The 16490-nt window shown below is 42.8% G+C and overlaps 1 protein-coding gene across 2 annotated transcripts in view; it reads left to right on the plus strand.

The window, feature by feature from the left end:
* The window catches only part of PDLIM1 (PDZ and LIM domain 1), a 73622-nt gene that overhangs the window by 15688 nt on the left and 41444 nt on the right, over positions 1–16490 (plus strand). For both annotated transcript variants that reach the window (XM_089656214.1, XM_089656213.1), the window contains exon 2: positions 7807–7958. In XM_089656214.1, the coding sequence (XP_089512340.1) occupies positions 7807–7958 (152 nt within the window). The remainder of the gene's footprint in view (positions 1–7806; positions 7959–16490) is intronic.

A 16490-nucleotide genomic window follows, 5' to 3' on the forward strand; every position in this document is an offset into this window, starting at 1 on the left:
ATCCTGACCAGGGGTGGACTGACCATTTGGAAACTCAGGCACTGCCCGAGGGCCCGGGGTCAGTAGGGGGCCCCATGAGATGCCCCTGGTACCTTTTCCATAGGCTTTTTTGAGTTTGGGCAAGGACACAGGGGCCCCATGATCCCCTATTGCCCGGGGGCTCCATGAGTTGTCAGTCCGCCCCTGATCCTGACCGGTGTTCTATTCCCTCTCTACTCTATCCAACACTGTAAAAAGTTCTACATTAAGAATTAAAGCGGAATTCCAGATATACATCTAACTAGCCTTAAAAACTGTCCCCTCCCCCTCCTAATACCCATGCTACCTAACCTATGTAAGACCGGTGTATGTACTTTACCTCTTTTCAAGCCGGTCCAGTCACGTGATCTCCTTTGTGTCAGCCAGCAGTGGCTCTGACAACGGCCAGTAAAGCCTGAAGTGGCGACATCACCCATAGGCTCCTATTGGCTTTGGGCGCTCCCTCCTCTCCCCTGAGGTCAGCGCTGACTGACACTGGGGAGGCGGATCACATGACCAGACCAGAGCGGCCTGAAAATGGGTAGTTTTTATATATAATTTTTTTTTTTTTTTTATATATATATATTTTTTTTTCACCAGTTAGTGGGCATAGGTGTCGGGGGGGGGGGGAGGGGGGGGTTGGGACAGTTTTGAGGCTAGTTCCGTGTATATCCGGAATTCCACCTTAATCTGAGGGTGTGAGATAGCAGTGCTGGGCATAAAGGTCTCATTCCTCAACTCTCTTTATCCCTATAGCTGGAATCTCAGTCTAAAGTGTTTTGTCTCATTTTGTAGGGGGTGGGTTGATGTCTGTGTCATCTTGAGGAGATTTCCCATTACTTCCTGTTCCCAAGGCACAGCAAAAAGTGAGGGAAAATCTTTGCAATATGAAAATTGTAACTGAAATAGGTGTTTTTCATTGGCTGATTTGTCTTCCATACAAATTTTGGATTACCTATCACATTACTTTCTTACATGGTGACAACGATCGCGGTGCCCATAGGGAGAATCTCCCCAGTGGGGTCACAGACAGGTTTACATTGTGAACAGAACAATAGCTGGCATGTTAGGAGGTAAATGCCTCGTGTTTATTGAGGTCTTCATTGTAGAAATACATTATAAAGACAAAGGCCTCATTGACATAGGCCAGTGGTGGGCAACCTTTTTTTTTCAACTGAGCCAAATCTCGCCAAAACCACGATTGAAATTTATTTTGAGAGCCACATTTTTAAAACTGAAAATTCATCCCCCCTATAGTAATTCATCCCCCCTATAGTAATTCATTCCCCATATTGTGTCAATTCACTTACCTTTGCTCCGCGCGTTCCTCTCGCCGTGTTCCCACGCCGTTCCGGTCTTCAGGGTGGACTGTGAGAGGAGAGGAGTTTGTCACGCTGCCCCGCCTACATCCTGACAGCCAATGTTTGCCACGCTCCGTAGTTTGCCCATTGCTGGGCTAGCTGCAGAGTCCTGACTTTTGGGGCGGCCGCCCGAGAGGAGGGAGGGGAGCGGGCGCCCAGCACACAGAAGAGCCGCATTAAAGTTTGTAAAGAGCCGCATGTGGCTCGCGCGCCGCGGCTTGCCGACCACTGACATAGGCCATATTGGTATTTGCACATAGCCTTGGATGGGAAGCCTGTACAAGTCAATGACCGGCTGGCAGGAATGGTGTCAGAAGGCCCCGCTGTGTGATGTCCATTGCACAGAATGCACTGATAGGTGGAGAAGCAGAAGCTGTAGCAAGGAATGTTCAGTGTTGTAACCCCAAACTGGGCAACACCAGAGCTAATTCACACCAACCGCTGTTCCAGTGCAGTGCCGGGTGTGTGGTCCAGTCTGGCGAGAGCTCCGTAGTGCCAATGCACCAATCTTGGCCTATTACTGTTCACTTTTTTATTGAAGTGTGTCAGAGACATTTCATTAAGTTCAGTTGGTGGCCTCATGGTGCAAGCTGGCCGAGTGTCTTGCACTGCTCTGGAAAACGTACTGTACGCAGTATGGATAAAAACTGATGGGAACAGAAGATGGATGTGCAATCTGTATTTGTATTCTATCTATCGTTTTCCATGACACTATAGTTGACGCCAATGGGAACGAGACCTGATACTCAGCTGTGTCTCTATGGATATGACACAATTCCAACTTTCACCTCCAATGGTGAGAAAGTCCTCTGTTCTGTGTTTGTAGAAGGTCTGTAGTATGGTGCAATGTTCATTGTGTTAGGAAAATAAATACTGCGTCTGTTTTGACCTCAATACTACATAAAAGAACACACAACATTCTTCCTTCACTGCCAAGATTCCCTTCTCAAACATTACCTCATTTTTTTGTCCTAAGTCAGCTCTGGATCTTTGTTAAGCTGCAAAGTTAAATCTCCTCATTCCCCATGCTGACCACTTAAAATAAAAGACTTGTTTCAGGTACAGACTGTTCCTTGTTGCTACAAGCCAGTGGTCTCCAAACTGTGGCCTGGGGGCCAAATGTGGCCCTTTTTTCTAGGCTTTATCTGGCCCTTGGGGCACTAATCCTCCCACTGACACCAACGATGGGGTACTATTTCTCCCAAAACACCAACAATAGGACAACATTCCTGCCACTGGCTCCGGTGATGGGACGCCATTCCTGCCACTGGCTCCGGTGATGGGACGCCATTCCTGCCACTGGCTCCGGTGATGGGACGCCATTCCTGCCACTGGCTCCGGTGATGGGACGCCATTCCTGCCACTGGCTCCGGTGATGGGACGCCATTCCTGCCACTGGCTCCGGTGATGGGACGCCCTTCGCCCCACTGATACCAACAATGGGCTAGTATTCTTCTCTGTAATAGTGGTGGGACATTGTTTATTCCCACTGATGCCTGTACATTTTCTACTCCCACTGGCCACTGTCTGGCCCCCCTAAACTCTGAAGGACAGTAAACTGGCCCTTTGTTTAGAAAGTTTGGAGACCCCTGCTACAAATCAATAATTATGGTAGCCACATATGGCCTAATTTTCTGACAATTTGAATCCATTTCCTCATTAATGATAACCGTGTGGATAAAGGAATCTTCCCTGCCTGCTGTTGTATCCGTGCACCCTAAGCACCCATGGCTGCCTGAACAGTGACTGTATCTGATAAGATGCAATCACTGCTGTGGGTGAGATGGAGAAATACAGACACGTTGCAGATTTCTGTACGCCAGCTCACCCAAAGCCTGCATTGAAGTGTGAATAGAGCCAATAGATAATAGTATTCTGTGTGCCCCTGCAGAAACCTGTTCATTATAAGAAGGTTTATATTCTGGCATATTGCTATTTTTCAGAATCCCATGCATAATAAGTCCATATGACAAGATGAATGGCATTTTGCTTGGTATACGTTTACTTGTTTCACACCCCACAACATTCATACACTGACTCATGAAACCTGACCTTGAAATGCATTTTTGTAACATTGTAAAAACCCAATAAAAACACATAAAATTGCTAACATATAGGTTAGCAACTCAGGGCTGGTTCACACCGCAGTGCAGTTCGGGAAAGGCGCATTCCGTGTGTTTCCCGCACCACAGGTGAACACGCTGCTCTTGCTATTTGCATGTGGGTCCCAATAAATTGGTAATAGCATCCTTAATGCAGATTGCAGATATAGTGCATATAACTGCACCATATTACATGGTACCGCAGCACCATGCATTGTGGTGTAGTGTGTCTTCAAAAAGTAGGTGCTTGCAGCCCATTCAAAGTAATGGGCTGTCAAAGCTCACTGCACGGGAACACGCATTCTGGTATGCACCAGCCCCAAAGGAGACTCCCAGTGGTGCAGTATAATTACTGTCTTCCCTGTAAGGGTCATTTCACACTGATGTGTTTTGCTGCCTTTTATACCTTGCAATAAAAATATTTTCCCTTTTAAATCCTATGGAACTCTGCACACCACTATGCTACGGGTGTGGACTGTTTTGAATAGTCCTGCATGGTGCTTCTTTGGTGTGCTTTTCGAAACCACACCAAAAACGCAGCTCCCCATGAATGGAATATGGGTCAAAAACGCACTGTGGCTGTGTTTTTGGTGCTTTTTATTTTTTGTTGTAGTCACATATCCATGTTTTACAGGTCTATGCCAACCAGAAAACGTACTGGAAATGCATATGCATTTTTTTCAACAGAAGGACTTTGAAAGCACCGAAAAATATCAATCCATAGTGCACTGTGTCCACTCAGTCTGCAGACTCGTGGGCAGGGGCGGACTGACAACTCATGGGGCCCCTGGGCAATAGGGGATCATGGGGCCCCTGTGTCCTTTCCCAAACTCAAAAAAGCCTATGTTAAAGGTACCAGGGGCATCTCATGGGGCCCCCTACTGACCCCGGGCCCTTGGGCAGCGCCCGAGTTTCCAAATGGTCAGTCCGCCCCTGCTCGTGGGGTGTATGTATTGGAAAAAAAATGTGGCTCTATTCATTCTATGAAACTGCATGTACATCCATTCTGTGCAAATGAGGTCAGCATCAAATGTTCAGCCTGTTTTCTCTCCTGGTTGAATGTTAATAATTCACACAGAAGAGTGAATAGGGAAATACTGCATTATGGCCACTAGATGGCGGCAATTATCATAGGAAATAAATAGTCTTCTCCATCAAGTGACCATAATGCTTTTCCCGATTTTTGAACTACTCTGGGACTCAAAACAGAGATCTCAATAATAGACCCCGCTTGATAATAACTTGGCTGAAGGTATAACTCTCCAGCAGCCTATCACAACTGTTAGTTTTGGGTGGATTGGGCCTTCCAAATCGCATCCTGTGTCACTTGAACTTAAAGATTTAAAGACCCCTTAAATTGCTCAATATCATTGCTTGAGTAAAGTTCAACTTGGAAGAGAAGTTCATCTTTCTGGCCATGTTTGATGTTACACCCAAATTTAAGATGTAATTTGAAACATAGTCTGCAGTCCTCCTCCCCCAAACCCACCCCCTCACAGAATGTAGGGGTTCATACCCCTGATCATTCCTGTCATTATTTGAATTCAACTCTGTCTACACTGCTGTAGGATTTGTTAACAGGAAAAATACAAATAAAAAAAAAAATACAATGGGACTTGTCCACGGCCACTGCAGCAGAGGGACTCCTAGCTCTCAATGGATCAGTGCGGTGATGTCATTGTACTTGTAATCCATTGATACTTCCTCCAGCCCCATAAATGAAGGTTGGTATGGTTCTGCAGCTGGAAGTGTGCAGGAGCGTGAGCATTGCACCCACAATCCACTGATGGTTTCTATGTGTTACAGGCTCCAAAGCACAGTAAATGCACCAATCAGTGTAGGTGCATTTATTATTATTTAGGTGGACTTTGCCTTTAATCACTGTGGTGTGTGTGTCCCACGGTGATGAAAGCAGGTCTAAGGAGTGAAGCAATATCCTCCACCAGGCTGACCGCATATGATGTTAATCTGTTCTCTACCCCATATGTGACCATAAAAAGACATCTTCCGAATTCCTGAGAATGTTTAGTATGTCACCGCTAAAAGCAATACGTAAAAATGTCTGGATTCCAGGTTTGTACAAAAGACATGATGAAAAAACACAATGAGGGGATTTCATAAAAATCTCCTAGACTGTAAGCTCGAAAGAGCAGGGCTCTCGAACCCCTCGTGTATTGTTTGTTACTGTCTTGTCTCATGTTCTGTCCCCCTTGTACAGCACTGAGCAAACCCTTTGGCGCTATATAAATACTGTATAATAATAATAATAAAAAGTGTCTAAGACAAACTTTGTCTTAACTGGAGCACAACCAATGGGCATTTTGAAAATTGTAACAAAGGAAAGATAGAAGCTGATTGGTTGCTATGGGCAATGACACTTGCTGAGATAGAACTTGTCTCAAGCACTTTCTTCCCCCAAATGTTTATACGGGATACTTGGATAAATGTGCAGTGTGTGTTTTACCAGCACAGTAGAATACTGTAAATCCTATGAAATCAGAATTGTGAATGCGGTTCCTGTACTGACATTTTGCATCTGCTGTAATATAGAACATTATTGGATAATTGTCCTCTCTGTGGTTACTCACATTTCTGTTTAGCTAGTCTTAATTCTTAAATTATTGGGCTTATTTTACACACTGGAAGGGCAACAATTCAGTAAGAAAAATGCTACCAGGCTATGTTTCAGTTTTTGTTTTTTTTTTTTTTTTTTTTTGGGGGGGGGGGGCGGGTTTTTTTTATTTTGAATAGATTTTTAATTTTTGGATAGAGTAAGGGAATTTCCCCTCATTTCCTGTTCATCTTTCACTTTCAGCCTGGGTTCACACTTGTGCAGTGCTGTATATCGCATGTGATTCACACTGTATTCCTTTGCAAACCACATGCGAATTGTGTGCGGTTCGATTGGAACCATACATTTTGTATGGCTAAAATCGCACCACCTCCGCACCTAAAAGGTGCAGGACCCTTTTTTTTTTTGGTTCCACACTAGAATCGGATTGCATAGGTATTCACATTTATGCGATCCGATTCTGCACATCACACTGCGTTTTGTGGACCGATTTTGGGGTGTTAACATATGCAGTGGTTCACTTGAATGGGGCACGATTGTAATGCGGTGTGGAATTCGCACAGAAAACGCTGCGAATTCCACATTGCATCAGTGTGATTCCAGGCTCAGTGGCATTTCTGATCAGGACAAATGGAAAGAGTGAGAAGTGTTCTTGCTGCTGGACTACAGAACACCTCCCACCCTCTAGAGCTGAGAACTCTGCTTGGAATGTCAATGCAGCAGAGGCAGCATTGTCCAGGCACAATGGGAAATTTGAATCACTCTAGATTTTTTGGGAACTCAACAGATATTTTTTGTACATGAGAATCGAACTGCATATGGTCACCCTAAAGCCCAGTATGCACTGCAAGTCTATTATATATATATATATATATATATATATATATATATATATATATATTATTATTTTTTTTTTTTTTTTTTTTTCAGCGGGTTGAAAGTAAAAAAAAAATGGACAGATTGCTGTACTACCACAAGCGATGTTAGTATCGTGATCTCCCCGCTGTGCTTCCCCTGCACCAGAATACATTAATCGGCACTCTCAGCCATTGGTTTTCTAGCATGTCCTTTCAACAAAAGGACAGTCAGATTGACAGTTGTGTACACTGACTGATTTTTGACCAGTGTGTAACCAGCATTAGGCTCTTTTTCAAAGAGGTATGGATATGAGGATACTGGCAACATTCTAGATGAAGCCAGTAGAGGATCCTCCATCTTTCCATGCATCCACCACCTTGACCTCTTTGCAGTCTTCAGTGGACTTCAAACCTTGGAACCTTACTTTTTCTGTGGATCCATGTCTGCAGTGGTTTCCTTTGGTGTTCATACAGTAACCAGGAAGGCAAGAACCAACACCGCTTATCAGAAACCATTTTGACATTTGAGTAGAACATTTTGTTAAGGGTTCAGGTTGGCAAGACAAAGCCCTGTTAATGTCTCCAACCAGTTAGCACATTTAGAAGGATGTCATGTCCTGCCTCTAGGGGTGTTTAGTTGGGCCTAGACTTTTGGACTCCTTACCACTTACAGGCACCTCTTGCCCTTACAGTTCTGAGGTTAGTCACAAATGCCCAGAGGTGGACAAAACTGGGAGAAGAGAAAACGACATGCCAATTAACTTTTGAGTCTTGGCCTTACCCTTTTGCTCTAGGCACTACCCCAAGACTACCATATAGAAAATACAGCCCTGGCAGCATGGTTTGAATCTTATTCCCATGAATGGTGTATAACTGAACGTCTTGCCTTCTTCTAGGTGTCGCCCGGTAGCAAGGCTGCATTGGCTGAACTGTACACCGGAGATGTAGTGGTCACCATTGATGGAGAGAACACAGATGGAATGACTCATTTAGAAGCTCAGAACAAAATCAAGGCCTGTGAAGATGATCTGACTCTGACTATTAACAGGTAACTTTCTCTGAGCGGATAGATGACAACATAAAACCAGTCTGCATTTTCTCGAAGTGTTTCAGCCACAGCTCATGTAAAGACATGAATGTGTGTGCATTCCTGCGGTGTCTTCCCTCCCTTCTTTGTGTAAGTGGGTGCTTGAACTATCATTAGAAGTCTGTATTCAGAAGCATGGGACCAGAGAAGTACAGAGGTCTGTAGAAGGGCAAGATGCCTAGGGGGAACATCTGAATAGACTGTCCATATCATCAATCCAAACAGTGATAGCCACATGCCTATGTCTCTTTTTTGTCCTTTTTTTTATATCCCTTTTCTATGACTGAATGAACATGGATTTATAATATACAAATTAATTGCTCCAAACTGTTTTAGAGATGCATGCCGGAAGCAGAAAACAAATACCCGTGTAAATGAGCCCTGTATCTCTTTTCTGTCTCCTTTATTGCCCAAGTGCTTAATGAAACTTTGCAGATGTTGAAGAGTGATAACAGCTGTATATTTTTGTGGTTTACGCAATGTGGGACGCATCCATTCACCAGATAGTATACAGCTGCATAAAAAAGAAATATTGTGTATTTTCAGTAAGCACATACTTTGAGTTATAGGAACTACAAATTATACATAGAAACAAGGTTCTACAATTGTGTGTAAATCCAAGCGGATCTTTACTCATAACTAGAGATGAGCGAATCGAACCAGGCGAAGTGGAAAAAGTTTCTAATTTCAGGAAAAATTTGATTCGCGGCGAATCCGAATATTAGCATACTTCGGGTGCGCGAATCGGATTTTTCCCGATCAGCCGGCAAAAGTGTCCCTGCAGAGAGCTCCGCTATTTCTGACAGTTCTCTGACAGTTCCTTCACATGTACAGCGGTTGAAACATTGTATCTATTTGTTTCCATTTAGGATACAGATGTTTTTATTCGGAAATAGATACAATGTTTCAACCGCTGTAAATGTGAAGGAACTGTCAGAGAACTGTCAGAAATAGCGGAGCTCTCTGCAGATACACTTTTTGCTGTACTGGAATACTTCTTCTTTTCATTCTTCTTTTCATTCTTCTTCTTCTTTTCATTCTTCTCATTCTTCTTTTCTTCTTCATGAGAAGAAGAATGAAAAGAAGAATAAAAAGAAGAAGAATGAAAAGAAGAAGAATCTTTTCATTCTTCTTTTCATTCTTCTTTTCATTCTTCTTTTCATTTTTTCATTTTTTCATTCTTCTTTTCATTCTTCTTTTCATTCTTCTTTTCATTCTTCTTTTCATTCTTCTTTTCATTCTTCTTTTCATTCTTCTTTTCATTCTTCTTTTCATTCTTCTTTTCATTCTTCTTTTCATTCTTCTTTTCATTCTTCTTTTCATTCTTCTTTTCATTCTTCTTTTCATTCTTCTTTTCATTCTTCTCATTCTTCTTTTCTTCTTTTCTTCTTCATGAAAAGAATGAGAAGAAGAATGAAAAGAAGAAGAAGAATGAAAAGAAGAAGAAGAATCTTTTCATTCTTCTTTTCATTCTTCTTTTCATTCTTCTTTTCATTCTTCTTTTCATTCTTCTTTTCATTCTTCTTTTCATTCTTCTTTTCATTCTTCTTTTCATTCTTCTTTTCATTCTTCTTTTCATTCTTCTTTTCATTCTTCTTTTCATTCTTCTTCTTCTTTTCATTCTTCTTCTCTTTCTTCCTTCTTCTTCTTCTTCTTCTTCTTCTTCTCTTTCTTCCTTCTTCTCTTCTTCCTTCTTCTCTTCTTCCTTCTTCTTCTTCTCTTTCTTCCTTCTTCTTCTTCTCTTTCTTCCTTCTTCTTCTTCTCTTTCTTCCTTCTTCTTTTCCTTCTTCCTTCTTCTCTTCCTTCTTCCTTCTTCTTTTCCTTCTTCCTTCTTCCTTCTTCTCTTCCTTCTTCTCTTCCTTCTTCTTCTTCTCTTCCTTCTTCTTCTTCTCTTCCTTCTTTTCATTCTTCTTTTCATTCTTCTTCTTCTTTTCATTCTTCTTTTCATTCTTCTTCTTCTTTTCATTCTTCTTTTCATTCTTCTTCTTCTTATGAGGGTGAAGAAGAAGTAGGATGAAAATAAGAAGAATTCCAAGCCGGCAAAAAGTGTATCTGCAGAGCTCCTCTATTTCTGACAGTTCTCTGACATTCACATTTACAGCGGTTGAAACATTGTATCTATTTGTTTCCATAAATGGAAACAAATAGATACAATGTTTCAACCGCTGTATGGAGTGAATGTCAGAGAACTGTCAGAAATAGCGGAGCTCTGCAGATACACTTTTTGCCGGCTTGGAATTCTTCTTATTTTCATCCTACTTCTTCTTCTTCTTCATCCTCATCCTCAGAAGAAGATGAGGATGAAGAAGAAGTAGGATGAACATAAGAAGAATTCCAAGCCGGCAAAAATTGTATCTGCAGAGCTCCGCTAAGTGTATCTGCAGAGCTCCGCTAAGTGTATCTGCAGAGCTCCGCTAAGTGTATCTGCAGAGCTCCGCTAAGTGTATCTGCAGAGCTCCGCTAAGTGTATCTGCAGAGCTCCGCTAAGTGTATCTGCAGAGCTCCGCAGATACACTTTTTGCCGGCTTGGAATTCTCCTTCTTCTCATCCTTCTTCTTCTTCTCATCCTTCTTCTTCTTCTCATCCTTCTCCTTCTTCTCATCCTTCTCCTTCTTCTCATCCTTCTCCTTCTTCTCATCCTTCTCCTTCTTCTCATCCTTCTCCTTCTTCTCATCCTTCTCCTTCTTCTCATCCTTCTCCTTCTTCTCATCCTTCTCCTTCTTCTCATCCTTCTCCTTCTTCTCATCCTTCTCCTTCTTCTCATCCTTCTCCTTCTTCTCATCCTTCTCCTTCTTCTCATCCTTCTCCTTCTTCTCATCCTTCTCCTTCTTCTCATCCTTCTCCTTCTTCTCATCCTTCTCCTTCTTCTCATCCTTCTCCTTCTTCTCATCCTTCTCCTTCTTCTCATCCTTCTCCTTCTTCTCATCCTTCTCCTTCTTCTCATCCTTCTCCTTCTTCTCATCCTTCTCCTTCTTCTCATCCTTCTCCTTCTTCTCATCCTTCTCCTTCTTCTCATCCTTCTCCTTCTTCTCATCCTTCTCCTTCTTCTCATCCTTCTCCTTCTTCTCCTCCTTCTCCTTCTTCTCCTCCTTCTCCTTCTTCTCATCCTTCTCATCCTTCTCCTTCTTCTCATCCTTCTCCTTCTTCTCATCCTTCTCCTTCTTCTCATCCTTCTCCTTCTTCTCATCCTTCTCCTTCTTCTCATCCTTCTCCTTCTTCTCATCCTTCTCCTTCTTCTCATCCTTCTCCTTCTTCTCATCCTTCTCCTTCTTCTCATCCTTCTCCTTCTTCTCATCCTTCTCCTTCTTCTCATCCTTCTCCTTCTTCTCATCCTTCTCCTTCTTCTCATCCTTCTCCTTCTTCTCATCCTTCTCCTTCTTCTCATCCTTCTCCTTCTTCTCATCCTTCTCCTTCTTCTCATCCTTCTCCTTCTTCTCATCCTTCTCCTTCTTCTCATCCTTCTCCTTCTTCTCATCCTTCTCCTTCTTCTCATCCTTCTCCTTCTTCTCATCCTTCTCCTTCTTCTCATCCTTCTCCTTCTTCTCATCCTTCTCCTTCTTCTCATCCTTCTCCTTCTTCTCATCCTTCTCCTTCTTTTCCTTCTTCTCCTTCTTTTCCTTCTTCTCCTTCTTCTCATCCTTCTCATCCTTCTCCTTCTTCTCCTTCTTCTCATCCTTCTCCTTCTTCTCCTTCTTCTCCTTCTCCTTCTTCTCCTTCTTCTCATCCTTCTTCTCCTTCTTCTCCTTCTTCTCCTTCTTCTCCTTCTTCTCCTTCTTCTCCTTCTTCTCCTTCTTCTCCTTCTTCTCCTTCTTCTCCTTCTTCTCCTTCTTCTCCTTCTTCTCATCCTTCTCCTTCTTCTCCTTCTTCTCATCCTTCTCCTTCTTCTCATCCTTCTCCTTCTCATCCTTCTTCTCATCCTTCTCCTTCTTCTCCTTCTTCTCATCCTTCTCCTTCTTCTCCTTCTTCTCATCCTTCTCCTTCTCCTTCTTCTCATCCTTCTCCTTCTTCTCCTTCTTCTCATCCTTCTCCTTCTCCTTCTTCTCCTTCTTCTCCTTCTTCTCATCCTTCTCCTCCTTCTCCTTATCCTTCTTCTCATCCTTCTCCTCCTTCTCCTTATCCTTATCCTTCTTCTCCTTATCCTTATCCTTCTTCTCCTTATCCTTATCCTTCTTCTCCTTATCCTTATCCTTCTTCTCCTTATCCTTATCCTTCTTCTCCTTATCCTTATCCTTCTTCTCCTTATCCTTATCCTTCTTCTCCTTATCCTTATCCTTCTTCTCCTTATCCTTATCCTTCTTCTCCTTATCCTTATCCTTCTTCTCCTTATCCTTCTCCTTCTTCTCCTTCTCCTTATCCTTCTTCTCCTTATCCTTCTCCTTCTTCTCCTTCTCCTTCTCCTTCTCCTTCTTCTCCTTCTCCTTCTCCTTCTCCTTCTCCTTCTCCTCCTTCTCCTTCTCCTTCTCCTTCTCCTCCTTCTCCTTCTCCTTCTTCTCATCCTTCTCCTCCTTCTCATCCTTCTCCTTCTTCTCATCCTTCTCCTTCTCCTCCTTCTCATCCTTCTCCTTCTCCTTCTTCTCATCCTTATCCTTATCCTTCTTCTCATCCTTCTCCTTCTCCTTCTTCTCATCCTTCTCCTTCTCCTTCTTCTCATCCTTCTCCTTCTCCTTCTCCTTCTTCTCATCCTTCTCCTTCTCCTTCTCCTTCTTCTCATCCTTCTCCTTCTTCTCATCCTTCTCCTTCTCCTTCTTCTCATCCTTCTCCTTCTCCTTCTCCTTCTTCTCATCCTTCTCCTTCTCCTTCTCCTTCTTCTCATCCTTCTCCTTCTCCTTCTTCTCATCCTTCTCCTTCTCCTTCTTCTCATCCTTCTCCTTCTCCTTCTTCTCATCCTTCTCCTTCTCCTTCTCCTTCTTCTCATCCTTCTCCTTCTCCTTCTCCTTCTTCTCATCCTTCTCATCCTTCCTCATCTCCAAGGGCATTTAAATTAAAGGTACAGTGTTCTGCACTAATATAAAGGCTCTCTGAAGCCTAGAAACCCTTTTTATAAGTTAAATTCGCAGCGAATAAATTCGCATCGAATCGAATTTCTTCCTCAAATTCGGCGAATCAGCCGAATCGAATTTTTGAATAATTCGCTCATCTCTACTCATAACAGTTTGATAACAATTAATGTTCTTTAAAAAATATACACATTAAGACTCCATGCACACGGGGCGTATTAATAATGCTGGTAACGTTAGCTGTGCAAAGTCACATTAAAAACATAAGTTCTTCAGCATTTTTGCATTAGTGTTTAGCTATGTTTTTTTTTTTTTGTTTTTTTTTCTTTGCTCAAAAAAAGTCCACAAAAGCTGGTTTGCCATGATTTACTGCACTTTGCTGTGGTTTTCAGCGTTGGAGCATTTTTACAGCTAAAAAACTCCTCTAGAAACCCACTAGTTCTGGGGTGTTTTACCAGCCAAAAAACCGCTGATTACAGTCTTTATGCATGGACACATAGGATAACATGCTGGGGGGTTTACTGGCTGTAGAAAAAAAGTCAAAAGCCAGAAACAGCAGCTGTAAAAACGTCCAGTGTGCATGAGGACTAATAATTATGCTACCAAAACTAGTGTGCGCCTCCAGCATTGTTCCTGTGTCTTCTTGCTGGCGGCTGCCATTTTGTTGAAGCCCAGAGCAGTCACTTCCATACTGTGAATTTTCCCCCTATCCTTGGTCTCAAAACTATTTGTCACTTTTCGCACTTTGATTGTGCATCTTGACTCTCATTGCACTGAAATAGAAAGGAGAATATCGGGTAGATAAGATAAGACACCATCCTTGCAAGTTTAACTCTGTTTCTCCATGGCACCAGAGTTTGGCCTTTTTACTTCTGCTTTTTTTTTTTTTTTCTCCCAAATCTGTACTTCCTCAGCACAGTCTGTGGTATGCCTGTTTTCTCCCCCTTTAGAAGCAGTAATGCAGGCCATAGACGGGTTGTTTATCGTCCCAAAGAATAATTGGCCGATATTTGCACCGTTGGTGGGCAATGTCGTCGGCCGATTTTCAACGGCGGCTCCTCGTTTCTTTTATCGGTCATGCTGGAAAATCTACGAAAAACGGCCGATTTTTGTAAGCATTCGTGGCAACAGAACAACCAATTTTTCGTTTTTCTGCTGACAATTCGGCCGATAAACGACCCATCTATGGCCTGCATAAATCTTGAAGCTCTCAGGAGACCACTCATAGTAACTCAATGATTATCGGCACAGTGCCAAGAATACATGACAACTGAGGCTGTCCAGAGCAGGATGAGACAGTGCCTCACTGGATTTTAAACAGTATAGTCACTTATTTTTAATGCATTACCTGTAAAATGGGCCAGCCTGAGCTGATCTAGCAGGACTTAATTTCTAACTTCTTTAACCGTATGTTTAGCATCTATGTATATATGTTTTTGGGTTTTTTTTTTGTTCGTTTTTTTTTAAGTAAAGCTAATTTTGTTAATTTGTTTCAAACTTTCTACCTGAAGATCCTGCCAATAACCGAACTTCCTGTTGCAGCCTGACAATGCTAAGTCACCGTTTTGCAATTAGCAGCAGTGTCTTTGGTTTGCTGCACTCCTTTAGTTGGGTGTTGGTCCGTCTCCCCATTGACCTAAAAGACACCCCAGCAGTCAACAGGAGTGCACACAGCCAGGGGCGGACTGACCACTCATGGGGCCCCCGGGCAATAGGGGATCATGGGGCCCCTGTGTCCTTGCCCAAACTCAAAAAAGCCTATGAAAAAGGTACCAGGGACATCTCATGGGGTCCCCTACTGACCCCGGGCTCTCGGGCAGTGCCCGAGTTTCCAAATGGTCAGCCGGCCCCGCACACAGCAGACTGACAATGCTGCTGCTAAATGCTGTTTACTGGCAGGATCTCCAGGTAAAAAAGTTTGCAACATACTGAAAAAATGATTTGCTTAAAAGAAAGTGTATGTAGTGAGACATGATGCTGTAAATGTAGGCTTTTTTGCTTGCATATACTTTAAAATGCATTGATCGCGCTATACACATTAAGCAGATCACACCAAATTTTTTTAAAAGAAAAAAGGAAATGACAACTCTTTCCCTTTCTAAGAGCTCATTCACTGTACACAGGTAACCACACAGATGTTCGTACAGCCAGGGCATCTGTCAGCCTGTCATTTATTTGTACAGGGTGTACACAAACACCTGTGACTCCCGGGTACAGAAATACACTGAATAAAATATGGGGCTGTGGTCCTCTGAGCCCATGTGAATGGGTCCTTAATACAGAATTATTACTAAGCATTGGTCATTTTGACCCCTATGTAATATTGAGGTAGTTACAGCCTGAGCCTCATGCAGTGCAATTCGAAAGCTGTTAGTTTGACCAGTTACTGTCTGCAGAGATGGTGTGTTCTTTATGTTGGTTTAAAGGATATCTAAATACAAGCACAAAAATGCAATATATTCAAAATACTAACAACTTACAAAGCCATCCACAACTCTGCCCCCAGCTAGATCACCAACCTGGTCTCAAAATATCAACCAAATCACTCTCTTTGATCCTCCCAAGACCTTCTGCTCTCTATTTCTTGTGTCATCTCCTCCCATGCTCACTTCCAGGACTTCTCCGGAGCTTCTCTCATCCTATGGAACTCGCAACCCCAATCTGTCTGGCTCTCTCCTAATCTATCCACCTTTTAGACGATCCCTGAAAACCTTTCTCTTTAAAGAAGCCTATCCTGCTTCTACCTAGTAAACAGCCATTTATTTCCTCCATCAGCTCATCCCCCCCACAGCTATTACCTTTTGTATCACTGAACCCTTCCTCCTAACGAGCAGGGCCCTCTGTTTTCTCTTGTAGTCTTGTAATTGTATCGTAACTGTAATGTCTACCTTCATTTTATAAAGCGCTGTGCAAATTGTTGGCGCAATATAAATCCTGTATTATAATATTATTATTATGATTATTAGAATGTAGTTTACCAGGCCTTCAATGTGTTGGATGCATTAGTTGTATGTTTTCAGGCTAAAGGATATCTCTGGATAAAAACGCCAGGATTTTTAGCACTCTTCATTTATGGAAGCTATAGTGCAGCTTCTATGAGAAGAGGAGGGGGGCAGAAAGGGTCACAGTTCCCTCAGCTCTGTTAACTGGAAGAGTTCGGCTGTGAGTGGGGCAGAGTACAGAGGATTTCAGCTATGACAGCTGGTGCCACCACAAGGGACACTTCCAATTAAAGCCCTGTACACACGGGCTGAATATTGGCTGAAATCAGCCGGTACAGTAGATACCAGCTGACAATCGGCCTGTGTGTATAAGCTCTTGTTTCACAGAAGTCGATCTCTCAGCTTCTGTTAAATGAGCTTGCTGGAAAACCAGCAGCTGATCAGCATCTGATCAATGCTCTCAGTCAATGGCTGCGAGTGCTGACTCGTGTGTTCTGGCAATCCCACTGTCAGAACATAATAGCTCAGCGGGGAGATCGCTGTACTAAAATCAT

Source organism: Staurois parvus, unplaced genomic scaffold, assembly GCF_062004578.1.
Source record: "Staurois parvus isolate SC_StPar_1 unplaced genomic scaffold, SC_StPar_1.0 ptg000894l, whole genome shotgun sequence".
Classification (NCBI taxonomy): Eukaryota; Metazoa; Chordata; class Amphibia; order Anura; family Ranidae; genus Staurois; species Staurois parvus.